This window comes from Crocuta crocuta, unplaced genomic scaffold, assembly GCF_008692635.1.
Source record: "Crocuta crocuta isolate KB4526 unplaced genomic scaffold, BGI_CrCroc_1.0 scaffold235, whole genome shotgun sequence".
Classification (NCBI taxonomy): Eukaryota; Metazoa; Chordata; class Mammalia; order Carnivora; family Hyaenidae; genus Crocuta; species Crocuta crocuta.
The window spans coordinates 10,507,510-10,534,486 of record NW_027531285.1 but is presented as its reverse complement, the minus strand read 5'-3'; the positions used below and the strand labels follow the sequence as shown (position 1 = coordinate 10,534,486).

Sequence of the window (26,977 nt, the reverse complement as noted above, 5' to 3'; positions counted from 1 at the left end):
AGGGAACCAGCCTTCCTTCCATTCTTCCTAAGAACCTCGTGAAGAGACGAACAATCCTTTCCAAAGGAGTACCGGAGCCAAGTAAACCAGGTAAGGCGTACCACGAGAACCCAGGGGCTCCAGAAAGCCTGTGCGCACACGGAGCAGAGGAACGAACCCGCTGCCTGGGACTGCCTAGGTGGGCGTGTCCTCCGCAGACGCCCCGCCCCCTCGATCACGTCGCGCGGGCCGCACGGGCGGGGCGAGGGAACAGGCAAGAAAGGGCGGGGGAGTGAGCGGTGTGGGTGTGCTCGTGCCCGAGCGCTCGCGCCTGGCGTGTGGGCGGCGGCGCGCCCGTGCACGCGCAGGGGAGAGGCCAGCNAGGTCGGGCGTGAAGGAGGAGAAGTTGCGCGGCGTGAGGACTGGGGTCCGGTTCGCGGCCGGTAGCGTCCGAGGGCCCCAACGTTTTTCTGTCTGAAAAGTTTGCAGCGTCTGGGCATCAGGGACGTTGTTAAGTTGAACAGCACATTTTTATGTGACTTGGCAGAATATGGCACCGCAAAATTTGCTCGGATAGAAGCGTTGGCTCCAACGCGTTGTTTATTTCGAGTCTGTTAAAGTTGTATGGTCTTCTGCCGAATTTATTTTTTCTTTTTAAAATGTTACCGAGGGCCAACAGCTTGCTGCTCATGTTGCTTGAATTCCCTTGTGTGTTCTTTCAATATAGCAATCACTCGTGAGTGTGCGATGGCACTGGTAGTATTAAGGTTACAGATAACTAAGCCCTTTTGAAATTCGTAGACTCACATGTAAGTTGTTAAATAGCTGCTTTGTTGTGTTTTATAGTACGTTACCGAAGACTTAGGAACTTTGCGAGACTTAAAGGCATGTGTCGTAAGGTGAAGTGATCTTGCCATTACGAAGTTTTTTTCCTCCTTTTCATTTTTCTAAAGGTGCATGCCTGGCCTGTTTAGAGCATTTACCTTTTTTATCTGTATTCTGGTAGCTCATGGGGTCCCCAGGTCAATTCCGTATTAACGAAGGCTTCTATTTTTAATCTCTTTGGGTCCTGACAGCACTGGAGGTGAATGGTATTAAGTTTCTGCCCTTAATTGGAAAGCACATGCAATCGCCTCAAAAAATAAAACTGGTGTACTCACCATGGCATTAAAAAAGATTCAGCTTAAGTTACCCCAGTAAATGAATATAAATTGATGTCTTTAAATAAAGACATTTTAGCTTTAAAATTCTGTTAAGTCACCTGAAGGGACTCTTAGCTACAACTAAGATAAGCCCTAAAACATGTCTTGGAGAACTTCTCTTCTTAATCTAGAGATAGGGTTTCTGCTTTGGTTGCTAATTTCCTCAGTTCTTAAAAAAATCCTTTTTGTTTTGTTTCACTGTCAAGTAAACACCATTGTACACATTTGTTTTTCTGGATGAAGAGTTAACCTAGAAATGAGGTGACTTAACCAGCTTCACAAATCTAGCAGCCAAACTGGTAATGTGAGGTCTTTGGGACTCTGAAGCCTTCTTGTTTTTCCTACAGCATAACTTTGTAGACTGCCTAACTCACAGTTGTGGAACAGTCCGTGTGCAGCTTGTTAACTCTGGCTTTGCTGCTCTTTCTGATTTTAGTTCCTCAGTATCCTTATTTCCTAGAGAGCTGATTTACAAGGGTTTTTGTGAAATTTTCACCTGAGCCTAACTTTTTGAAACTTTCCCTGTGCTGCTCTCCTAAATCACACCCTCCTTTTCTCTCCAAGAAGAATTCACTTATCCCGTTGCTATTCCAATAAATATTACATTGATCTGTCATGGCACGTCCTTGACCACAGACACTGCATGGGAAATCTGATTTATGTCTTCATCCCCCATGTGCTGAGGACATAGCAGATGCTCAGGAAGGGTTGGAACAGATGAAGACACATATGTTCCTTATAAATATACTGCAGGAATTTCTTATTAAATTGCCCGTTCCATGGGCATAGAAGTTAAATCTTCTCTAATGCTTTTTTTTTTCTTTCTTTGAGAATTTACCTTGTTAACTCCATAAATTTTGGCTTAGGGATACAGAACTTGAATACTTACGAAATTTCCAAGAAGATAACGGACTGAAGTATAATCAACAAAGAAGAAGCAGTGTGTCAGCAAAAGAATAATAATCATTAAAATGATTATTTTAATCATGTGTGATTGAATTTATTTGTGCTAGTTGGAAATAGAGGTAATGCCTGATAAATTTGAAGGTCATGTTTATACATTGAAGCTCTTTGGTAGGGCAACTCTCATTTCTATGTCAGTTTGTCAGAATTGTCTTAAAATTTTGGTTTAGAATGCCTTAACAGAAAGCATATAAAAATTGCTTTTCTTTTGATAAGCTTATCTTTGAGAACCAGCTTTGTATGTGAGCTGCATGCTTAATAGCAATGTTCTTGTTGGCTTAACTGAATAAAGTATATTTCATAGATATACTTTCAGGGTGCCGTTTTAAGTTGCAGACCTCTCTAGGTGAAGGTGTTTAGTAATTCTGTAATGAAATTACTGTAGAATTTGGGGTCAATTTTCTGCCCTCACCCAAAACTTTCTCTCCAGTCAGTCCATAAACCACAAACTGGTATGCCCAATTTGGGAGGTCCAGGGAGGGAAATCAAAGGCATTCAAGTAGTTGCTGTGAGTGCTAGAGAAAGCAGGTTGCTTGTACGGTGGACTGGAACAAATAACCAGCATTTTGATTCCTAGCTCTCCTCCTTCCTAGCTTGTGACTCCTAAACAAGTTGCTTCATTTCTCTAAGCTTCACTGGACTCAGTTTTGAAACAGACACAGAAATACTTGCCTCCAAGTGTTGTGAGGATCTACTAAAATATGTTTGTGGAAGTACCTGGTGCATGATACTCAGTAAGCTATATTAGCAAATGAACAAAGTGGCTGTCATTTACATAGAATTACAGACTTTTAAAAGGGAGCCACATTTAAAAATATGTAGTTTAGTTCTCAGCATTGCCAGCACATTAGAATTCCCTGAGGAGCTTCTTAAAAATACTGATGCCTGAACTCCACCCTAGATCAAATCAGAATTACTGGGTTTGGGGTCAAGGCATAGGTAGTTGTGCGTGCATGCATGCGCACGTGCGTGTGTGTTTTAAACCACCCATGATTTTAATATGCAGTCAGGGCTTGAGAATCACTGATTTAATTCAGTATCGAGTCTCCTTATTCTCTTCATTTTGTGGTTGAATAAAATGCAGAGAGAGGTTAAGTGCCACCCAGATTCCTATCTGTCATCCTAGAAAGGATGTATCTAAGTCAAAGAATAGTGAAGGATTATAGTGGTTAAAGTAACAATTATATTCATTTCAGACCAGAAAGGTGGGCCACATTTCTAACTGCAGTTCACTAAGTCCAGTGACCTTCACCTCTACTTTACATCAGCAACCTACATGGACGACTGAGTTACTTAACCTTGTCATCATTCTTAACTACCTCAAGTCTTAAACTCACCAGAGGTGATGATGACTCAAGAGCCTGTCTTTTGGCCTTTCTTTTGTTTCTGTTTTCCATCATACCTGATGAACCAGCTCTGTGTCCTCATTGTCACCTCCCAGACTATTTTTCTTCCTTCCTACTAGTGCTGAACCTTGTAGTTCATATTCTGTGAACTCACTAGCACCTCATATTCCTCTCCTTGACCTTTGCTTTGTGTAACTGGTCAATTCTCAACCTGTAAATACTACCATTTCCTTTTTCTGCCTAGCACTCCTGATAAAAGTCACAGCTTTGGTAGCTGTTAAATATTTCTTGTCCAGCTGCCTGTGTACTAGTGGTTTTCTAATCCTTTTCTCATCACAAAGTTGACTTAATTTCTCTGTTGTGTTTTTACTTTAACTCAGGTTGCTAACCCCAATCTTGAAATTGTTGACTCTTAGAGGTGAACGTGCTTCCTTCTAATATGATTAAGATTTTGTGATGTGAATTTTCTGCTTTCCTCCTTGCATCAACATTTTCATCTTAATTTTTTTATATTTTTTATAAGTGGAGCTATCCTTAATTCTTTATACGTGTTTCATTAAACAGTAGTTGGGGGAAAATTAAAAGATCTCTGTATTGCTTTTTCATATTTTTATCATTTGTCCCTATAACAAATGTGTTTTACATTTTGTAAATGTAAAACATACAAATTTGTGCATTTGTGTTTTTACACCTATATTTTTCTACATGTTCTTTGTGTTTTGTTGCTTAAGAAGCTTTTTTTTTTTTTAAATCAGAGAATATATGTTCATTATAAAATAAGTAGGCAGTACAGGAGTGCCTGGGTGGCTCAGTCAGTTAAGTGTCTAACTTCGGCTCAGGTCATGAGCTCATGGTTCATGAGTTTGAGCCCCCACATAGGGCTCAGCGCTGATAGCTCTGAGCCTGGAGCCTGCTTTGGATTCTGTGTCTCCCTCTTTCTCTGCCCCTCTCTCACATGCTCTCTGTCTGTCTCTCTCTCTCTCAAATAAATAAAAATATTTTTAAAAAATAATGATTAGGCAATATAAGCATATTTTACCCTGGGTCTCAGAGACAACCAGTACTAAATTTTTGGTGTGTATTTTCTAGACTTAAAAAAAAAGTTTATATTATATGTGCTGCTTAGAAACCTTTATTTAATAAGCTGCCTTATTTAACAATTTTTCACATTAAATATTAATTTGTTCTGTCAAAAAATCCATTATATAGTTAATGCCATAATTTACTTACCCAGTCTCCTGTTGTTGAATGTTTAGGTTTTTTTCTGACTTTACAATCTTATTAAGACAAAACCACAGTGAACTTCTTTATATGAATAACTTTGTAAATTGGTCTAAATTTTTTTTTTGCATATATTCTTGGAAATAGAATTTTTGCATAAACTTTATCTAAAGTGCTTCTGTTGCCAAAAATGGCAAGAATATGAGTGTCCATTTTCCCCATATCATGGAGAGGTGAATAATACATCATTTTCCTTTTTATTTCTTTGAGTAGCACTGAGAACCAACATTTTTCTATTTACTGGTCATTTTTATTTGTTTTGGAAATTGCAATTTGTATCTTACCCATTTTTCTTTGAGGATATTTTCCTTTTTTCTTACTGATTTAATTACACGGGACTTTTTTTTTTAAATGTTTATTAATTTTTTTTTCATGTTTTATTTCTGACACAGAGAGAGAGAGACAGCGTGAGCAGGGGAGGGTCAGAGAGAGAGGGAGACACAGAATCCGAAACAGGCTCCAGTCTCTGAGCTGGCTGTCACCACAGAGTCACAGGACCTTTTTTTTTTTAAATGTTTATTAATTTTTTTTCATGTTTTATTTCTGACAGAGAGAGAGAGAGAGAGAGAGAGAGCGTGAGCAGGGGAGGGTCAGAGAGAGAGGGAGACACAGAATCCGAAACAGGCTTCAGTCTCTGAGCTGGCTATCACCACAGAGTCACGGGACCTTTTTTTTTTAATGTTTATTAATTTTTTTTCATGTTTTATTTCTGACAGAGAGAGACAGCGTGAGCAGGGGAGGGTCAGAGAGAGAGACACACACAGAATCCAAAACAGGCTCCAGTCTCTGAGCTGGCTGTCACCACAGAGTCTGATGCAGGGCTCGAACCCACGAACCGTGAGATCATGACCTGAGCCGAAGTCAGACACTTAACCGACTGAGCCACCCAGGTGCCCCTACATGGGACCTTTATATAGTAAAATGTTAACCCTTTGTCATAGGTTACAAATTTTTTTCTTAACATTAATGCTTTTTCCTTTCAATGTTGAAGTTTAAAAATTTTATGTGGTAAATGTTCTCTTTTGAGATATTTGCTTTTTCATGTTACATTTAACCGTTCCTGTCTATGGCTAGGAATTTAGATTCTGTTTAGAGTTAATGCCAGAGGTAAAATATTTTATGCAGAGATGTGTCCCCCTCCCCCTGCCCCCTACCAGAGTTTCTTTCTCAGGATAACTTTCTGTGGCAAAAGTTCCAGGGTCAAAGGGCATTGCTTTCTGAAGTATTTTATTATTATACATTTCCATCAGCCCTCGATTTTTCGCTTCACTGCTTATTGTGGCCTTTTGGCACAGTAAGGTTATTTAGTCCGTGAGACTCGGGAGACATGTGAAAACATGTTGAAAAGGTGCTTTGTGTTCTCTTTTCTCCCCTTCTCTCTTCTCTTGCTTGTCTCTTGCTTTCTAAACTAGGTGTTCCCAAGAGTTCAGTCCTTTGCACTCTTCTCCCTTCCAGAGCATCAGTCAGCGTCTCTACATGAATGGCTACTCCATCTTTTTCAGTCCCGGAGCTCCCTGCTCATCCTAGTGTTTCTGTTTGTCTGACAGATGTTTGTCTTGTGAATGTGCTAGCGTTGCTTCAAGATAAATATTTCCCAAACTGATTTTTTCTCCCTCCTGAAGCAAAACTAGCACCTGCCAGTGGCTTGCGATTAGACCTTGGAAGTCATCTTGCACTCACTTTTCATCCACATGGTCAGTTGGTCTTTAAATCCTGTCCTCTGTACCTCAGTAAGTCTCTCTTCTCCTTATCTCTGCTGTCAGTAATTGTGACTCCGGCTTTTGTTACCTTCTGGGTTTTCGCTTTGTTTTGTTTGCCTTCAGTCTAGCTTCAGGAGTCCCTCCAGTCCATCCTGTGTACTGCTTTTGTATGCGGGTGACATTTTCCTATTTGAAGGCCTTAATCTTCCTGTTGCCTGTGTAATAAAGTCAAAACTGTTCAGTCTGATGCTTACTTTCTTTGCAGTTTGGCTCTTCCCTATTTTATCAGATTTCTATTCAACCACTGTACTTTCTCCTGGCTCTACCCCCTCCAGCCTGGCCTCTACTGGTTCTTCTCTGGGAACCATGTTTGCACACCATCGTCCCCCTTGTCCTCTCTCCCTCTCCCCTAAATAGTTTGACCTATTACTCTTGCTTTAAGACCCAGCTTGAATTTCTTGTCATTATAGAGTTGTTTCTAGATGCTCCTCCTGTCCACAGTTACCTCCCAACTAAATTTTTGCCCCTGGGCTTCATCAAAATATTTTTGGTTTGCTCTCCTCTGCTCCTTTATTGTTTTATAATGTTTAGTATTTATTTTTGAGAGAGAGAGAGAGCGAGAGAGAGCGAGCAGGGGAGGGCTAGAGAGAGGAGTAGTCACAGAATGGCTCCGAGCTGTCGAGCCATCGTGGGAGTCAGACTCATGAACCCCGAGATTATGACCTGAGCTGAAGTCTGCCACCTAACCGACAGAGCCACCGAGGTGCCCCTCTCCTCCACTCCTTTAGACTGAGTGTACAGATTTAAGTTAATCAAAATCATTATTAGTTTTGAGTACTTTAAAAAAAAAATTTTTTTTTTAATGTTTATTTTTGAGAGGGGCAGAGAGAGGGAGACAGAATCTGAGGCAGACTCCAGGCTCTTAGCTGTCAACACAGAGCCCAGTGCAGGGCTTGAACTCACAGGCCACGAGATCATGACCTGAGCCAAAGCTGGACATTTAACTGACTGAACCACACAGGAACCGCTAGTTTTGAGTACTTCTGTCTTTTATTACTACTTTGTACAAAGTAAGTGGTCAGTAAATGTTGGCTACTCCTTCATATTTATTGGAAATTAATACTGGTTTTACCAGCTTCCTTACTGCTTAGACCAAAAATTTGTGGATTTAATTTCAGCTTTATTCTTCCATATCTAGTCAGTCATAGCAATTCTGAACCTGATCTCTATTCTTTCTTTTTCTGTTGCAAACTTCACTTTTATCAACTCTTTTATCAGAACACTCCCTCCAGAAACTTCAGAAAGAGCTCTCAACAACCAACAAAAACTGGTCTTATTTTTTTCTCCCTGGTTTTTCAACTAAATAACTCCCTCTAGCCTCTACTGCAGCCGTACTTGTGGATTTCTTTTCTTTTCTTTTCTTTTTAAATTTTTTAATGTTTACTTTTGACAGAGAGAGACAGAGACAGACCAAGCATGAGTGGGGGGTGGGGGGGGCAGGGAGAGGGAGACAAAGAATCTGAAGCAGGATCCAGTTTCTAAGCTGTCAGGGCAGAGCCCAATGCAGCCTGACGCAGGGCTCAAACTCACGAACTGTGAGATCATGACCTGAGCTGAAGTTGGACACTTAACCAAATGAGCCAACCAGATGCTCCATGTGTGACTTTTTTTTGGAACAGATATTTTCCTATAGAGCTTTGTGCCTTTACCATTGTTTTGCCTTTTGAGGTTCCACATATTGTTCACACCTATTTCAAGTGTTCAAACTCTACATTCTTCTTTTTCTTCCCAGAATTTTTAATGTTTATTAATTTTTAAGAGCAAGAGAGACAGAGTGTGAACAGGGGAGGGGCAGAGAGAGAAGGAGACACAGAATCTGAAATAGGCTTCAGGCTCTGAGCTGTCAGCACAGAGCCCAATGCAGGGCTCAAACTCACGAACCGCAAGATCATGACCTGAGCTGAATCCTGAGCTGCAGCGCCGCCCAACCAACTAAGCCACCCAGGCGCCCCATCAAATGCTACATTCTTTTTTTTTTTTTTTTAATATTTTTTTATTTATTTCTAGGAGAGAGAGGGAGACAGCGTGAGAAGGGGGGGGTCAGAGAGAGAGGGAGTCACAGACTGAAACAGGCTCCAGGCTCTGAGCTGGCAGTCAGCACAGAGCGGGGCTCGAACCCACGAACCGCGAGATCATGACCTAAGCGAAAGTCGGACGCTTAACCGACTAAGCCACCCAGACGCCCCTCAAATGCTACATTCTTTAAGCCATACCTTAACTCTTTCTTTTTTCTTCCTTACTACTTTGTTACTATTTTTATCACAGTATATACCTTATTGTGCTTTTTATTAAAATTCTGTGGTACATGTCTTAATTCCCAGTGTTTCATTTGTTCTTCTTTCCCTCTAACACGAAACATAAAGCCTTGAATGTGGTAAGCAGATTATAACTGCTTTGAAAAATACTAAAGAAAATTTATTAGGGATGTGATGGAATAATCAACTCCACAGTATTTTAGTTGAGCTTAGTAGCTGTATTTTTCAATATTATACAGTGGGTTTGTTGTTTTTGTTTTTCAGCAGTCAGCACTGTACAGCTGCCCCTGTACAAATACTTTCTGAAATGATGTACTTTTTTATCTGAATTTTGTTGATGGTAAAAATATGCATACATCATCATTTTTGTTTGCTAACTAAACAGCTGTGCTTCTTGGCAAGAGAAGAAATAATTTTTATATATTATCATGAGATTGAGGGTTTTTTTAAAACAGGATTTGCCATGCTCAATACTTAGACTTCATAATTAGATGCTAGCTAAATGGACCTGAACATTTGCTTGTAAATTTAAAATCTGTGAGTCTAGTTACACAGTTGATATGTAGGGTGTGGTTCCTGTTTTCTGTGAATATTAGTACAGATGTCAAAAATGAAGTCTTTGATTTTCTTCAAGCTCTAGGTTGAGAAGCTTCTGCCACTTTTAACGCTGGTCATATTCACCTCAGTATAGATTTGGTGGCATATATATGCAAGCATTTTTGTAGATGTTTGGGGGACTACAGAGTTGTAGGATATAATATTTTTGTTTCTAGGATCCTCCAAATCTTTTAGGGAAAAGCAGGTATACAAATCTTTATAAAACCTAATAGAACATAAGTGCTGTGAAGTGGTACAGATAAAGTGATAATGAGGATTTAAAGATGAAGCAGTATCTCTGGCTGTGAGGCTGCTGAAGTGATTGCATCTTGAAGAATTGGTAAGATTTCAGAATGGCAGGGGAGAGGGGCACATATTGGGCTCAGAGGTAGGTGAGGAAGCCAGAGCATATTCTGGGAATAAGTGATAATCTCATTTGGTTATTATAGAACATATAGAAAAAGGTAAAACTGGAAAGATAGACTGGGGACAAGCTTAGGCATGATGTGATGGGCTTTGAATGCCAGGTTAAGGATTTTAAATTTGATTTGTTTGGCCAGGGAACCTTTGGTTTTTGAATAGGGAGTTACCTGATTATAGTATAGTTAAAGAATATTAATCTTGCCTTGGATGGTTGTATGGCTTAAATGCTAGTTAAAGTCTGGAGGTCTTGTTTAAAACTTGAGGTCCATATTCTTCCCTCTATCTCTGACCTATCTAAAGACCTTTTGTAACTTCCAGTGTCTTTATTCTGGTTTTCCAAATTCTTTAAAATCCTCAACTATGGCTTAGCTCTTACACGCCATAGTGAATTTCTCTACCAACCTAACCTATTTGAAATGTCTTTACTGATGCCCTATAGTATTCACACCTTTTACTTTTTACTCTCTTGTAGTATTTGAGTGATTACTTTTAGCATTTTTATACTTATTACCATGTTTTAGTTCTTTTCCTCAGTGGCTTTCTCCAGATATATAATAAGGTTCACATAAGTGAAATATTTCTGTAATATTTATTTCTGAAGGTAGTAATGTATAATAAAAAATCGCATTTTTATAAAAACTAGCTGTGAGACAGTGGGAAAATTGCTTAACTGTTCATGACTCAATTTGCTTTTTTTGTAAAATGTATGTAATTACCACTTAACAAAATTGAGATCATTAAACAAATAGTAAAATGCGGAAATGCCTAACACTTGTATAGGTGTTGAGTACATGTTAACTTTTCTTTTTTCCTTTTCTGGCTAAGCCTGTAGAATAATGTATTTGAATCTACTCTTCAGTAATAGGCAGATTTGGTGCCTAGGAGAGACTTTTTAAAAAATTACTATGGCTTCTCTCTACATGTGGTTCAAAATTTTGGTTTCAGTTCGTCTCAACTCAGCTTTATTTGAGTTTAAAATTAAAATACAAAAGTTTGTCCATTTTTCTTTCTTATCTAAGATATGTACTTTTTTAAAAAAAATCTCTACTAATTTCTATAATATGTTGTTGGAAGAGTGTTCAGGATGATGGCATAGGAACTCCCTCCTCCCATGGACACACCAAATCTATAGCTACCTATGGAACAGTTTCCTCTGAATAAAACTTGAAAACTGGCCAAACAACTCCTTCACAACAGACTGTTAAAAGGACCACATTGAGACAGGTAGAAAAGGCAGAGATGCAGTCTTGCCAAAAACCCCACCCTCATTGTGGGAACCCACAGTTGGGATGGATCTCACAAATGGAGCTTCTCCCTGAGGAGCCAGGGGGTTCTGCCCTGATAAAGTAATGGCCATAAAGATGCTTGCAGAACTTGGGAGAAGAATGAACACAGTGAGAACTTCAACAGAGATAGAGAAATAAGTACCAGACAAGTCACATAGCAGAAGAATACAATAACTGGACTAAAAAATACTCTAGAGCTGTTCAGCAGCAGACTAGATGAAGCAAAAGAAGGGATCAATAGCTAGAAGTCAGGGAAATGTAACTCACCCCAACACAGCAGCAAAAAAGGAAAAGAATTCTAAAAAATGAAGATAGTTTAAGGGACCTGTGGGATTATATCAGGCAGAATTAATATTTGCATTATGGGGTCCTAGAAAGAGAAGAAAGGAGCAGAAAACTTATTTGAAGACCTCTAACGGCTGAAAACTTTCCTAACCTGGGAAGGAAACAGACATCCAAATCAAGGAAGCTCAGAGAGTTCCGAATAAGATGAACCCCAAAAGATCCTTACCAAGACACCTTTTAATTAAAATATCAGGGGTGCATAGGTGGCTCAGTCAGTTAAGCTTCCAGCTTCATCTCAGGTCATGATCTCACAGTTCATTAGTTCAAGCCCCACATCAAAGACACCAAAAAATGAAAAAATATTCCATGCTCATGGATTGGAAGAACAAATATTGTTAAAATATCAATACTCGCCAAAGCAGTCTACATATTCAAAGCAATCTCTATCAAAATAACACCAGAATTCTTCACAGAGCTAGAACAAACAGTCCTAAAATTTGTATGGAATGAGGAAAGACCCCGAATAGCTGAAACAATCTTGAAAAAGAAAATCAAAGGAAGCCTCATAATTCCAGACTTCAAACTGTATTACAAAGCTATAATCATCAAGACAGTATGCTACCAGTACAAAAACAGACTTAGATCAATGAAACAGAATAGAGAACCCAGAAGTGGACCCACAAATGTATGACCAACTAATCTTTTGACAAAGCAGCAAGGAACATCTAGTGGAATAAAGACAGTCTCTTCAGCAAATGGTGTTGGGAAAACTGGACAGCAACATCAGAAGAATGAACCTGGGGGTCGCCTGGGGCGCTCAGTCGGTTAAGTGGCTGACTTCGGCTCAGGTCATGATCTCACAGCCCGTGAGTTTTTGATCTCCACATTAGGCTCTGTGCTGACAGCTGAGAGCCTGGAGCCGGCTTTCGATTCTGTGACTCCCTCTCTCTCTGCCCCTCCCCTGCTCACATTCTGTCTCTCTCTGTCTCTCAGAAATGAATAAACATTAAAAAAAAAAAAAAAAAGAATGGAGCTGGACCACTTTCTTATACCATATTCAAAAATAAACTCTAAATTGATGAATGACTTAAATGTAAGACAGGAACCCATCAGAATCCTAGAGGAGAAAGTAGGCAAAAACCTCTTTGACCTCAGCCACAGCAACTTTTTACTCAGCATGTCTCCCAAGGCAAGGAAAACAAAAGCAAAAATGAACTATTGGGACCTCATCAAGATGACAAACTTCTGCACAGTTAAAGAAACAGTCAGCAAAACTAAAAGGCAACCCAGCAGAATGGGAGAAGATATTTGCAAATGACATATCAGACAAAGGGTTAGTATCCAAAATCTATAAAGAACTTCTCAAACTCAGTACCCAAAAAACAGATAATCCAGTGAAGAAATGGGCAAAAGACACGAATACACACTTTTCCAAAGAAGACATTCAGATGGCTAACAGACACATGAAAAAATGCTCAACATCATTCATCATCAGGGAAATACAAATCAAAACCTTAATGAGGGACACATGGGTGGCTCAGTCGGTTAAGTAGCCAACTTTGGCTCAGGTCATGATCTCATGGTTCATGGGTTCCAGCTCTGTGTCAGGCTCTGTGCTGACAGCTCAAAACCTGGAGCCTGCTTTGATTTTGTGTCTCCCTCTCTCTTTGCCCCTCCCCTGCTCACTCTCTGTCTCTCTGTCTCTGTCTCTCTCTCAAAAATAAACAAACATTAAAAAAATTTTAAATCCACAATGAGATACCACATCACACCAGTCAGAATGACTAAAATCAACAACTCAGGCAACAACAGATGTTGGCAAGGATGCAGAGACAGCAGAACCCTTTTGCACTGTTGGTGGGAATACAAACTGGTATAACCACTTTGGAAAACAGTATGGAGGTTCCTCAGAAAATTAAAAATAGAACTACCTTATGAGCCAGCAGTTGCATTACTAGGTATTTATCCAAAAGATACAGATGTGCTGTTTTGAAGGGGCATATGCACCCTAGTGTTTATAGCAGCACTATCGACAATAGCCAAAGAATGGAAAAAGCCATTGACAGAAGAATGGATAAAGAAGATAGGTATATACAATGGACTATTATTCAGCAATCAAAAAAAGAATGAAATCATGCCATTTGCAACAACGTGGATGGATGAAACTAGAATGCATTACGCTAAGCGAAGTAAGTCAGAGAAGGACAAATATATGACTTCACACATGTGGAATTTAAGATACAAAACAGATGAACATAAGGGAAGGGAACCAAAAATAGTATGAAAACAGGGAGGGGGACAAAACATAAAAAACTCTTAAATATAGAGAACAAACTGAGGGTTGCTGGAGGGGTTGTGCTGGGGATGGACTAAATGGGCAAGGGGCATTAGAGAAGACACTTGTTGGAATGAGCACTGGGTGTTATATGCAGGGGATGAACCACTGGATTCTATTCCTGAAATCATTATTGTACTATATGCTAACTAAGATGTAAATTTAAGATGTATATATGTGTGTGTGTGTTTTAATGTATATTTACACATATATATTTGTGTGCATATATATAATGGTACAACCACTTTTGGAAAAAAATTAATTTGTAGGCAAGTCAGGCTTGCAGTAAATCAGGAACAAGGCCCAACTACAATCATATTTATTATTTTTTAAAGACAGAGGTGTTTTACAGATTATTTAAAGTGGTGGTGGCTGGTATCCACCTGCCCTAAGCAGTTAGGTAATTTTTACGAAATCTCTCATTTTAGTGCCTGAGCTTAAAATCCAGGGTTTTTGGTTCATAGTTTATTGGGTTTTCCAACTATAATGCACAGTTGAATATTGAAGTTCATTGATAACAGGTGTCATGGGTATGTATAAGTAATTAGATGACTTTTTGTTTTAAACTCAACTGCAAAGATTAAATAAGAAGTTTTGATTTTCAGTAAGAAGAACTGGGCCATAGTATTCTGTGACTGTTGAGCTCTCTTCTCCATTGTAAATAGTATTGTCTCTCTCTCTCTCTCTTTTTTTTTAGAGGAGTTTTTGCTTCTTCTAGTGTTACATTTTTAACAGGTGGTAGACACTCCACTGAAGTATAAATTCAGAAAAGATGCTACCAAAAGACTGGGGTGGAGCTTATACAATTGAAATGTAGTTCTTGTCTACAGTTGTAAAGAAGATAACTTGAAGCTTTGGATTGTTTATTTTTTTAATTGGTATATAAATCTGGCTTTATGAAAGTTAAAAGTTTTTTGTTTTGTTTTGTTTTTGCCTTAGTTCTTCCCTTTGTAACTAGGAAATAGTGCTGCCAGACACTATTTGCTGAAAAAGAAGACAATGGGGAAGTCATTTGGAAAACTGGGAATTTATAAAGTTCTGTGAAATGGCTGGGCTTGGGGGAGAAAAAACTGAAATGTCAGTAGTTTTCTTATCAGTAGTAATAACAAATTAGAAAATACGATGGAGAGAAGATTAGGCTCAGAATAGCAACAAAACGTATGAAATACCTGGGAGCCTACTAAAGAAATGTGTCTTGTTAGAAGAAACCCACAAAATATTGGGCTACCAAGGAAAATTTGAAACCTTAGAAGAGAGATTATGAACCTGGCTAGGAACAATAAAAATTTAGGATGTAGGGGTGCTTGGCTGGCTCGATCAGTGGAGCATGTGACTCTTGATCTTGGAGTTGTGAATTTGAGCCCCATGTTGGGTGTAGAGATTGCTTAAAAATAAAATCTTAAAAAATGATGGAAGATGTGAACTTATTCTAAATTAATAGATGGTTGTAGTATGAGTTCCATAAAAATGTTAGTAGATTTTGTTCTTTAGTTACAGTCATTGAAAAATGGTTCTAAACCTTAGCTGCACTTGGGGCACCTGGGTGGCTCAGTCGATTAAGCATCCGGCTTCGGCTCAGGTCATGATCTCGAGGTTTGTGGATTCGAGTCCCGCGTCCAGCTCTGTGCTGACAGCTCGGAGCCTGGAGCCTGCTTTGGATTCTGTGTCTCCCTCTCTCCCTGCCCCTCTCCTGCTCACGCTGTTTCTCTCTCTCTCTCAAAAAATAAGTAAAACATTAAAAAATTTTTAAAAAATAAAATAAACCTTAGCTGCACATTAGAATTACTTGAGGATAGGCACCTGGGTAGCTCAGTTGGTTAAGCAGTTAGGCATCCAACTTTGGCTCAGGTCATGATCTCACGGTTGGTGGGTTCCAGCCCCACATCAGACTCTGTGCTGACAGCTCAGAGCCTGGAGCCTGTTTTAGATTCTGTGTCTCCCTGTCTGCCCCTCTGTCACTCATGCTCTGTCTCTCTCTCAAAAATAAACATTAAAAAAATTTTTTTAATAAAAATAAAAAATAAAGAATTACCTGGGGAGCTTTAAAATATTCCCGTGTCCAGCCATACCTTTCATACTCCAGACCAATAAAATCAGAATATTTTATTTGGGAGGAGGAACCTAGGAATCAGTATTACTATAACCCTTTATGTTTATCATCAGAGTCCATTGGTTTCCATTTTGGTTTTTGAGTGTCTGTTTTAAACAACTCAAATTGTCTGTAGTAATTGATGTTTTGGAACTTTTTATTATTTCTTAGGGATCTGCAAAACAAAAAAAAAATTCTTAATAAAAAGAATAAGGGGTGCTTGCGTGGCTCAGTTGGTTGAGCATCTGACTTTTGATTTTGTCTCAGGGCATGATCCTAGGATCGTGGATGTAGCTCCATATTGGGCTCCACACGCAGCTTGGAGCCTGCTTGGGATTCTTTTTCTCAACACAGGATCTTAGTGATCTTGCTTTTCTACATCTTGAAGCATTTCACTATTTCAGTGTCCTGTCAAACCTTGCAGTTTTATTATGGCATTGCCCAAAGTACTGCATCATCTTTCAAAGAGATACAAAAAGAGTTTGTAGATACTCATCCTTCTTATTCTTTTGTTTGTTTTAAACCTTTATTTAACATATTTGAGAACTTAGATTTTTTTAATTTTCAATTTTCCATCTGTATTTTTTAAATGTTTTCATTTATTTTTGAGAGAGAGAAACAGAGTGTTAAGCGGGAGAGGGGCAGAGAGAGAGGGAGACACAGAATCTGAAGCAGGTTCCAGGCTCTGAGCTGTCAGCACAGAGCCTGACATGGGGCCCAAACCCACCAACCATGAGATTGTGACCTGAGCTGAAGTCAGACACCCAACCAACAGTCACCTAGGAGCCCCAATTTTCCATCTTTAACTGCAAAGAAAAAAATCAGAAAAGGTAGACATTTCAGAACTGCTAGACAAGTAGTGTGTAAAGAAACAGCAATACTTAATAATGTTGGCAAGTCATTATAATGAAATCTCTCAGTGTTTAGATGAATTTTCTCAAACTCAGAATTAATAAGCAGTATGAAAAGTAGAAATGAATATATTATAGGGGCACCTGGGTGGCTCAGTCAGTTAAGCCAATGACTTTAGGTCAGGTCATGATCTCATGATTTGTGAGTTTGAGCCCCGCATTGGGCTCTGTGCTGACAGCTCAGAGCCTGGAGACTGCTTTGAATTGTCTCCCTCTCTCTCTGCCCTTCCCTGGCACGTCCTTGCGCGCGTGCCCGCTCTCTCTCCCTCTCTCTCTCAAAAATAAACATCAAAAAAAATTAAAAAAAAAAAAATGAATATATTACAGACTCATGCATGATAAGTTATGAGCAATTAGTTGCATTCAAAGGATGCTGTTTTTATGGATATATATACACCTTCCGTAACAGAAATGCGGAATAAGAAATTTGCTACTTAAATTCTTATAAAGATTATTCTTAAAATCATTTTTTTACTATTCCTTTATTTCTATAAATTAGTCATAAAATGGCTTAAAATATTAAAAATACATAAGAAGGGTATTTTGAACTTTGTAAATTGAGATGGCTGTTTTTTTAGGTGTACTGAAAGTTAATGCTTTCCTGTGGTTCCAGTGTGCAGCTAAGCTTGAGAAGTACTGTTCTAAGTAGATTCTACCTGGACATATAAACAGAGGAGATTAGGTAAGATGTTTTTAAAAGGTTAAGTAATGGGGATAGCCTGGACTAGTCCTACCAGATGCATGGTACTCACACAAGAATTAGAAAACAGCATAATGGATTAGGCCAAACAGTCCAGAAGCAGATGTTAGAATATCTAAAAGTTCACTATGAAGAAAGTGTTCTAAATCAGTAGCTTAGATTAATGCCATTAATAAGTGCTGCCACTTGTTGACTACTTGCTGAACATTTTATGTGCGTTATCATTTAATCCTCTTCCTGACAAAGCTGTTGCTACTACTATTCCCGTTTACAAGTGAGGAAATCTGAAGTTACTTAGTATTTTGTAATTCTAAAGCAGTGGTTAGCTCTTTTAGAATGCATATATTTAAAAAGAAAAGGAATTTTTTACCTACTTCAGAATAAATTTCAGGTAGATAAAAGAATTAAGCATAAAGTTCATATCATAAATATAGATAATAAATACAGGTATCCCCCCACTTTTTGAACTTTATGAAAGACCTACATTAGTACCTGTTTTCACTAGCTGAAAGAAGCCCAAAGTGGATTTTCATTTTTACCGAAAAAAAGGTGAAATGAAAATAGTGTTTGTTTTGCCGCACCTGGCTGGCTTAGTCAGTAGAGCGTGGAACTTTTTTTTTTTTTTTTTTAACTAGGCTCTATGCCCAACGTGGGGCTTAAATTCATGACCCTGAGATCAGGAGTTGCATGCTCTACTGATTGAGCCAGCGAGGCACCCCAAGCATGCAACCCTTGATCTCCAGGTTGTGAGTTCAAGCCCCACGTTGGGTGTAAAGATTCCTTAAAAATAAAAAAAAAAAAAATAGGGCCACCTGGGTGGCCTAGTCCGTTAAGCATCCAACTTTGGCTCAGGCCCCGATCTCACAGTTTGTGGGTTCAAGCCCTGCATTTGGCTCTCTCCTGTCATTGTGGAGCCCACTTTGGATCCTCTGTCCCCCTTACATTTCATACCTCCCTCCCTCCCACTCTCTCTCTCTCTCTCTCTCTCTCTCTCAAAGATAAACATTTAAAATAGAGAAAGAAAAAAGAAAATAGTTATTTGTTTCGCAGCAAGCCATTGTAGAGTTAGTATGTACCCCAAGCAGTGAGAGTGGCACCACCTGTCCTGGAGTTCAGCATCCCTGCATCAAGCTGCCATAGTTTTGAATTGTGTCTTAGATAAAGCATCTTTGTTTTATCTTTATTTATTTTTCTATATCCGTTAGAAAAAATTGTCCTGAGGTATGAGAAAAACCTGAAAGTGGGGGATTTTTTTTTTTGATCTGGGAATCCTCAAAAAGGGTTCCATGTAAATTAATCGGAATTGCTTTTTTGCTTTTAGCCTTTTCAGTTTATAGAAGGTTTCCTGGGAAGCTCTAACAGCAGAGGAAACCTGTAGGTGCACCTCATATCTGGTTAAGGAGAGCTTAGAAGTAATGGAAGACAGATCACAAAGGAAAATGTCTAAGTTTAACTAAGAAACAAAGCTGCCTCTGTGTCAACCACCATAAAATACAGTTTAATATACTAGGAAAAGCAAAGAAATAAATGGGTCAATAACCTTTATGTGTGAAACACTCATACAAATTAATAACTCGTAAATATATAAGCTTGGAAATACAGGTGGTTAATAAACACATGAGAAAGGGGCTGGCTTCACTAGGTAGCTATGAAATAAAACACTGAATTAAATTAAAAGAGTAAAAGATGGGCATTGAGGAGGGCATTTGTTGAGATGAGCACTGGTTATTGTATGTAAGTGATGAATCATGGGAATCTCCCCCCAAAACCAAGAGCACACTGTATACACCGTATGGTAGGCAACTTGACAGTAAAATATATTTTTTTAAAAAAACTATATTCTTTTTTGTCTCAGGGCCGTTGTCCATAGTATTAGGTCCTTTGCATGGCTGACCTCCTTATCCTTTAAGGCTCAATGCATTGCACCATCTCAGTGAACCCTTTTTGAATTACTTAGTAAATGAGTTTTTCCCTGTATTTTGACACCCTGCTGATTTACTTCATTGCATGTCACCTTTCAGAATCACCTGTTTACCGCCTTTCTCCTTCAGTAGATTCTATGCTCTGAGAGATGAAGAATATGAATGCCATCTAAAAAGTGTTCACTAAATGTTAAATAAATAAAAATGTAAATGAAATTAATAGAGATACCATTTTTGACATCTATCCTGTTAGCTGACATATTTGAAGAAAAATACATGAGACAAGATTAGATAGGTACAGTCATTGTGCTGCTTGGTAAATTGGTGTTACCTTTCAGAATGGAAATTTTGTAAAAGGTAACAAGAGCCTTAAATATTCATGCCTTTTGACCCAGTAATTTTACTTCTTGGAAACTGTTCTAAAGAAATCATCTGTGCCAGAGGATGGGGAAGCTTTCTTACTAACTCTTCCTATAGTCACTGGTATTGCTTCCTAAGAAAAGTAGATAAAAATTTAATTAGGCCATGGCTTAGAGTTGTGTTCTCCTTTTTCTGTGCCCCTCATTGAGTAAGTTATGCAAAGGACTCCTTCCTTGGCTGGGCTGAGTAATCTTCTATTCTTATGTTCTCACAAAAGTCTCTGAGAGTTCTTACTGCTTAGGGCACCTCATTGTGCTTGCGGTAGATTTGGGCCTTGGGGGGAAGGCAGAGGCTCTATTTAGGCCCTGAGCAAAAGAGTGGTACCCTAAGTCAGTTTACCAAAGAGCCTTGCTTTGGGGTATCTAGCATAATCCAGCTAAAAGTGGTATTTTGATTTCCCCCTATTCTCCCATCCCTCTATGTGCTGTCCCTGCTAGACACCCTCCTATTTCGTGTGTGTGTGCGCGCGCGCGCGCTCGCATGCGCCCACAGGGCATTTGTGTATTACTGGGTTTTTTAGCTCAGTGCTTCCCTTCTTCATGTCAGACCCATACAGGAAATATTTTAGGGCCAACAGGGATAATAGAAAGGTCTTTATGCTCATTGTTTTTCGAATGTAGGTCACAATCCATTAGTGAAATCAATCAAGTGGGCTTGCAACTATCATTAAAATAAATGAAGATAATAAAATACATTATTGTTGAAAGAATTATGAGTATGTATTTGTAATCTTGCAGTATGAAATATATTTTTTATGTGGGTCACTGTCAAACTCTGAAAGCTATTTGTTCTAGCCAAATATCAATTAATGATGCCCAAACATCTCTTTTGTTTCCTCATTCTTAAATGGGGCAAGATTTATGAACAGAGATTCAGGCTTCAAATTGTAAAATTTGAAGAGTGATCTATTCAGGAGACTGGCTAAATAAAGCATGATGACCTATCCTTTCAGGTTATTTGCTCAAGTTAGTTTTCTCTTTCTTCTTTTTAGGGTTTGTAGTGACAGTCCAGAGGTTAGCAGTAGCCCTCTTAGTTCTTGTAGAGTGAGTGGAGCCTTAAGAAATAATTAGTGGACCATAATATACTGGTAACCACACAGAGGAATCACATTGGAGCCTCAGTTCTGTGCAGCCTTGGACAGCATTAACTCTTATATCTGTTTACTCATCTATAAAATGGAGCTAATAGTGCATTTCTATTGTATAATTACCCTGAATAGGATATATGGTAATGCATGCAGTGCTCAGCTGGTTGCTTGGACTCCCAATGAGTAAAATAATTTCCAGGCTGCTTTACCTTGGACATTATTGAATCTCTGTCTTTGCTTTGTGCCTTAGTTTCTCCTTCAGCTCACATTTCAGCTAATACTATTAGATGCTTCTTTGGAAGATGTAAAAACTTCTTTATTTCACAGGAATTTGAGACCGTTAAAATCAGAAAATAATGCATGTAAAAAGTACTACACGAATTTGGATGGTATTAATAGGAATAACAGGAAACCTGTTTGCACTGCATTTGAGCTGATTAATAACTGTATGTCCAAAGAAGTAGACTCTGCAGTTGATTTAGGTGGGAATAAATAGATACTTTCAGTTCTCTAAAAGCACCAATCTCTTTCTGCCTTAGGACCTTCACAGTTACTCCTTTTGCTTGAAATACACTTCTCTGTATCCACACCGCATGTCTATATATCTAGTTACTCCTTATCAGCTGAAGAATACCACTTTAGAGAGGCCTTCCCTGACCATCTAGTCCGAGTAGCTTCTCAGTTGGGGTTTGTTGTTTTTTTTTAAATTTTTTTTATGTTTTATTTATTTCTAGGAGAGAGAGAGACAGCGTGAGCAGGGGAGGGTCAGAGAGAGAGGGAGTCACAGACCGAAAGAGGCTCCAGGCTCTGAGCTGGCAGTCAGCACAGAGCCCGACGCGGGGCTCGAACCCACGAACCGCAAGATCATGACCTAAGCGAAAGTCGGACGCTTAACCGACTAAGCCACCCAGGCGCCCCTCAGTTGGGTTTTTTAAAAATCACTTCAAGGGCCTGAGTGGCTCTAAGCATCCGACAGCTGACAGTGCAGAGCCTGGAGCCTGCTTTGTCTCCCTCTGTCTTTGACCCTCCCCTGTTCACGCTGTCTCTGTCTCTCTCTCAAAAATAAAACATTTTTTAAAAAATCACTTCAAAAAGTCAGTACATTAATTTATTATTTGGTTCTTGATTTTGTTTTCTGTTTACCTTCTTACCAACTAAAATGTAAGCCTTGAGGAGCAGGGACATTGCCTGGTTGTATATTATTTTTTCTCTTGTACCTAGATCACTGATTAACAAAATAAATACTTGTTGAATGTTTAAAGATAGTGTAAAGTATGAAAATTATCTATAATTGTACTTCTCAGAGATAAATAACCATTGTTGACATTATGGTATATAGTTTTCTAGCTTTATTTTCTATGTGTGTGCTTACTTATTTACAAGTGCCAATGATTGATTATATGTTAAACTGTATTTCATTGAGTGTAAAGATGAGCATGTTTTACTATATGTCTCTGAAATTGGGATGTCATATAATCAGGGGTATGCCATGATATAATTGTCAGCATTTTTCATTTTTAGTGGCACATAAAATGAGGATGTGTCTTACAGCAGCTTAGATTTGCTGAAACACAGTATATATTTGAGACAAATGAGATTATGATGTTCAGCTCTTTCCCCACCTAAATATCTTGAGCATCTTCCCATATCACTATGTTTAGACCTATCGTTATTAACATATCTAGCATATTATTATAGGTATATCATAAATTGTTCAGCCAGTTTCTCTTGGACATTTGGAGTTTTTCCAACTTTTTTGTGTGTATTACAAACAGTGCTTTGTTGGATATCCTTGCACATATCTTTATGCACTTGACTGGAATTTCTTTTGATAAAATACTTAGATCAGTGAGTATATATATTTTATGTAGTATACAAGAGTGCCTATTGCCCTGTATCTTCAGTAATACTTCATTTTAGGAAATTTAAAAAGTTTTTGTTAATTTGATTAGTAAAAAATATCCTAATATATATCATTTAATTATGAATGAGATTGAGCCTCTTTCAGTGTTAATGAGCTGTTTTTATGTCCTCTTCTGTGATGCACTGTGCATAGGACAGTAGGCCTTTAATTGGCTGGCACATTTGACATTTGCTGCAGTTAGAAAAAGAAGTCCTCACAGTTTGGAGCCATGCATTATCATATAAATTCTTTGGAACAACTTTCAGGGCAGAGACTACCCTTGTGGAAGGCAAGAGAGTTTTATAAGGACCCAAGATTGGAGGAGAGACAAATTCAGGAATAATCAGAATCTTTGTAATGGAGGCCAAAAAGGGGTACAGTATCATCAGTTTGTGAACTAAATACTGGAGTTCAGACTGACTATGTTCTTAGTCTTTAAACTCTAAATGCTCCTCTTTAATATAACTTGATTGTGGTAGTATTAGGTTAGTAAATTTCAAATAGGGAACAACTCAAGGACTTGAATGAAGTCAATATCGGATCTAGAGATTAAATCTATGGTCATTTAGGATTAGATTAATATGAAATGCCAGAATGTTCTTGTCGACATTTTTGAGCACCTTTGCTCTGCCGGAGGGTGTCATTTTCAGAGCTAGATATCAGATGGTCTCTATCTTTTAGGTTTTATTGTAGCCTTTGAAGGAGATTTCATCCTTTGGTAAGAATGAAACCAGAAGGTACATGGAATGTAAAGAGCACGGAGGAATGTGTTTAGTAAAGTTTAAGGGAGACTTCTGCATTAGATATTACCTAAACTGAGCCTTGAAGAATCACTAACAGTTAGCTCTGAGTAGTAAGTAGTAAAGGATATAGAACAGCATAAGAGAAGGTATGTGCGATGAAACGGACTGTAAGTAGTAAGATATTCTTAGAACACGAAGGTTGAGGTGAAGAATGACTTCTGATGAGTCTAGGAAGATAAGCAAGAACCAGATAACGAACATGACTTATATGTCATGGTAAATATTCTGCATTTTGTAGATCAAGTGGAGTTCTTTTGAATAACAACATGTGAGATTTACACTTGAGAAATCACTACCTGAAGATTGATTTAGGGGGCAAGACCAAAGGCAAGGAGACATGTTCGCAGAGACAGTCTGGTAATCCAGATGAGAAGAATAAGGCTCAATGGTAATAGCTTACCAGAAAAATCCTCTTAAATAAAAATAAAAAAAAAATTAATTCCTCTTAGTTTTTTACAGAATTTGGCCCTCTTCTTCAGAACCCCTCTGAGATTAAATTTCATGGGGCTGGGATTATTATTTTGCAGAGATGACTTCTCTTTATCATCCAGTTGCTTACGCCTTTATGTCTATAAGTTTATACTTTTTCTAAGTACCTACTTAACTAGTATAGTGCTATATTGAGATGGTTAACCGTTTTGGTATGCTTTGTGATTATCTTAGAGGGAAACAATTTTTGGAGTATTTTGCCTGTAAGTAAAAGTAAGGATTTGTTAGTTAAATTTAGGTTATATAATCTTTAACTTATGTGAATTTCAAATTTCTATGTGCTAATTTCCTTTTTCTTTCTTTCTTTTTTTTTTTTTTTTTTAAAGGCTACTAGCAAAAGATGGTGGATCGCTTGGCAAACAGTGAAGCAAATACTAGACGTATAAATATAGTAGAAAACTGTTTTGGAGCAGCTGGTCAACCCTTAACTATACCTGGAAGGGTTCTTATTGGAGAAGGAGTATTGACTAAGTTGTGCAGAAAAAAGCCCAAAGCAAGGCAGTTTTTCTTATTTAATGATATTCTTGTGTATGGCAATATTGTTATCCAGAAGAAAAAATATAACAAACAACATATTATTCCCCTGGAAAATGTCACTATTGATTCCATCAAAGATGAGGGAGACTTGAGGAATGGATGGCTTATCAAGACACCAACTAAATCATTTGCAGTTTATGCTGCCACTGCCACTGAGAAATCAGAATGGATGAATCACATAAATAAATGTGTTACTGATTTACTCTCCAAAAGTGGGAAGACACCCAGTAATGAACATGCTGCTGTCTGGGTTCCTGACTCTGAGGCAACTGTATGTATGCGTTGTCAGAAAGCAAAATTCACACCTGTTAATCGTCGCCACCATTGCCGCAAATGTGGTTTTGTTGTCTGTGGGCCCTGCTCTGAAAAGAGATTTCTTCTTCCAAGCCAGTCCTCTAAGCCTGTACGGATTTGTGACTTCTGCTATGACCTCCTTTCTACTGGAGACATGGCCACGTGCCAGCCTACTAGATCAGACTCTTACAGTCACTCATTGAAGTCTCCTTTAAATGATGTATCTGATGATGATGATGATGATGATAGCAGTGACTAAGGACATATTTTGAAATATTTAATTGGGTGTGACTACCTGAGAAATCAGCTCTGGGGGGAATGTAGAATTCTGAGCTTTCTCTCAGTTTTGCTCTAGCCATGAATTTGCCTGAGAAACTTTTAACCTATGTGCCTCGATATATTCTATAGAAAATAAGTCCTATCATTTTTTTCCCCACCCCTGCCCAACTCCCCACTCTTCTACAGGGATAGACTTTTGCAAATCTATCAGATAAATTTTTGGTTTCTTATTCTTGTTTAATTTTAGATTATTTTGTTGGAAGGCTGGGAAAAAATTTTCTTTAACAGATCATGTACTACATTGATGTTTACTATATGTTCTGTTATATGGAAATCCTAAAAGCAAAAAATGGTGGAAAAAAATTAATAGAACACGGTTAGCTATTATTATTTGCTTTTTTCCTAACCATCATATCTAATGGTTAAGACACCAGTAACAAAAAAACATGATTTGAAAATTCTTCTTTGGCTTTTTCATATACCAAGTGGTGCCTTATCTTAGTAGCACTGTTACATGAAATAAGCCCCTACCTTCTCACTTTGTTTTGAAAATACACTGGTGCTCTTTGAGGTGATAAAGTGAGCGTTTGTGAATGAGTGTAATTAGAAAATACTTCTCATCTGCAAGCTACAAATAACTAAATTTAGAGCTTCTTCGTTCTATATGAATAAGTATTTTTCCATAAAATAGTTGTGATTATATTTTTATGTTTTATAGGTACCAAATTATAATTGTCAACTATATATTTTAAATTAATAGGTTGTCATTCTTAGGAATATGATTTGAAATTTATCAAATACAGAATTGTCACATTGCATTAGTTTCTACTTTTAGTAAAGCATATTTGTAGGTATAAATTCATCTGCTTTAACATTATTTCTAGAATGAAAAATCGTATAAAACCTTGGAAATTAAACAATCTCTTTAAAAAAAATCCCATGATAGAACATAGATCTACTTAGGCTGAAGACTTGGAAGAAATAATGTGTAAGAATGGTGAAGACGGACCAGTTAATTTTGACTAGACTTTATATTGGTGGAAGTATTGTCTATTTCAGTGTGAAACTATCTTGAATTTGCAAATATAGTGTTATATTTTATAAAGTTTTATAAAGTTCCAAACAATATTTCTATTTTTGTAAAACAATTATATGTTTAATCTGTTGTTAAAATCATTTTGCAATCTATAGAAATAGAGTAGCATTTGATCTTTCTAAATTGTAAACTTTATTGAGTCCGTCTAGATTGCTTTTGAGAATTAGTAATTTTTTACTCTTTGCTTTTGAGGCAGTCATTTAGGTTGAAAGTATATTTATCATATAAAACTTGATGCATTTTGCACTATTCTCTCCATTTGTATGCTGCAAATAACTACAGTCTTTCAAATATGAAAAAAATCAGCCTAAAGTTTGTTTTAAATTTCAGTGTTTTTGTTCTTAAATATTTAAATCTGGATATATTGCAAATGTCATGACTATTTGATTCAGTAATGTGATAGAAAATTTTGGGGTTTGATTAAGGCACTAACTTTACTGTTAAATTGTGAAAGCATCTGAGATACAAAGATTTCCCTGTAGGAAATGTGAAACAAAGATACAACAGTTTTTTTGTTTTAATATCAGATGGACATTTGTTTCCAAGCAATATATATGTATAATTAATCAACATATCTCAAAAAGACCATGAAACCTGAGAAGTACTCATGGGGACTTGCTGGTACATAGGAACCTAGCAAATTCAAGAACCAAGGGGAAATATTCTGGGATGACATTTGCATTGTCAACCTCTGTTGACTCTGTTTTTACAATAAAAAAATATTTTACAACTTAA

The 26,977-nt window shown here is 37.9% G+C and overlaps 1 protein-coding gene across 2 annotated transcripts; it reads left to right on the top strand.

Moving 5' to 3' along the window:
* PLEKHF2 (pleckstrin homology and FYVE domain containing 2) lies at positions 1–26,977 on the top strand. Of its 2 annotated transcripts, none has more exons than XM_077771325.1 (2): positions 1–90; positions 24,363–26,977. In XM_077771325.1, the coding sequence occupies exon 2, from the start codon at positions 24,377–24,379 to the stop codon at positions 25,124–25,126; it is 750 nt and encodes a 249-aa protein (XP_077627451.1). In that variant the 5' UTR covers positions 1–90; positions 24,363–24,376; the 3' UTR covers positions 25,127–26,977. The 2 variants fall into 2 exon arrangements, with proteins under 2 accessions (XP_077627451.1, XP_077627450.1); XM_077771324.1 differs by lacking the exon at positions 1–90 and adding an exon at positions 17,296–17,394.

Excerpts from the sequence above, each read along its gene's own strand:
- PLEKHF2 (XM_077771325.1), top strand. The coding sequence starts at position 24,377 with ATGGTGGATCGCTTGGCAAACAGTGAAGCAAATACTAGACGTATAAAT.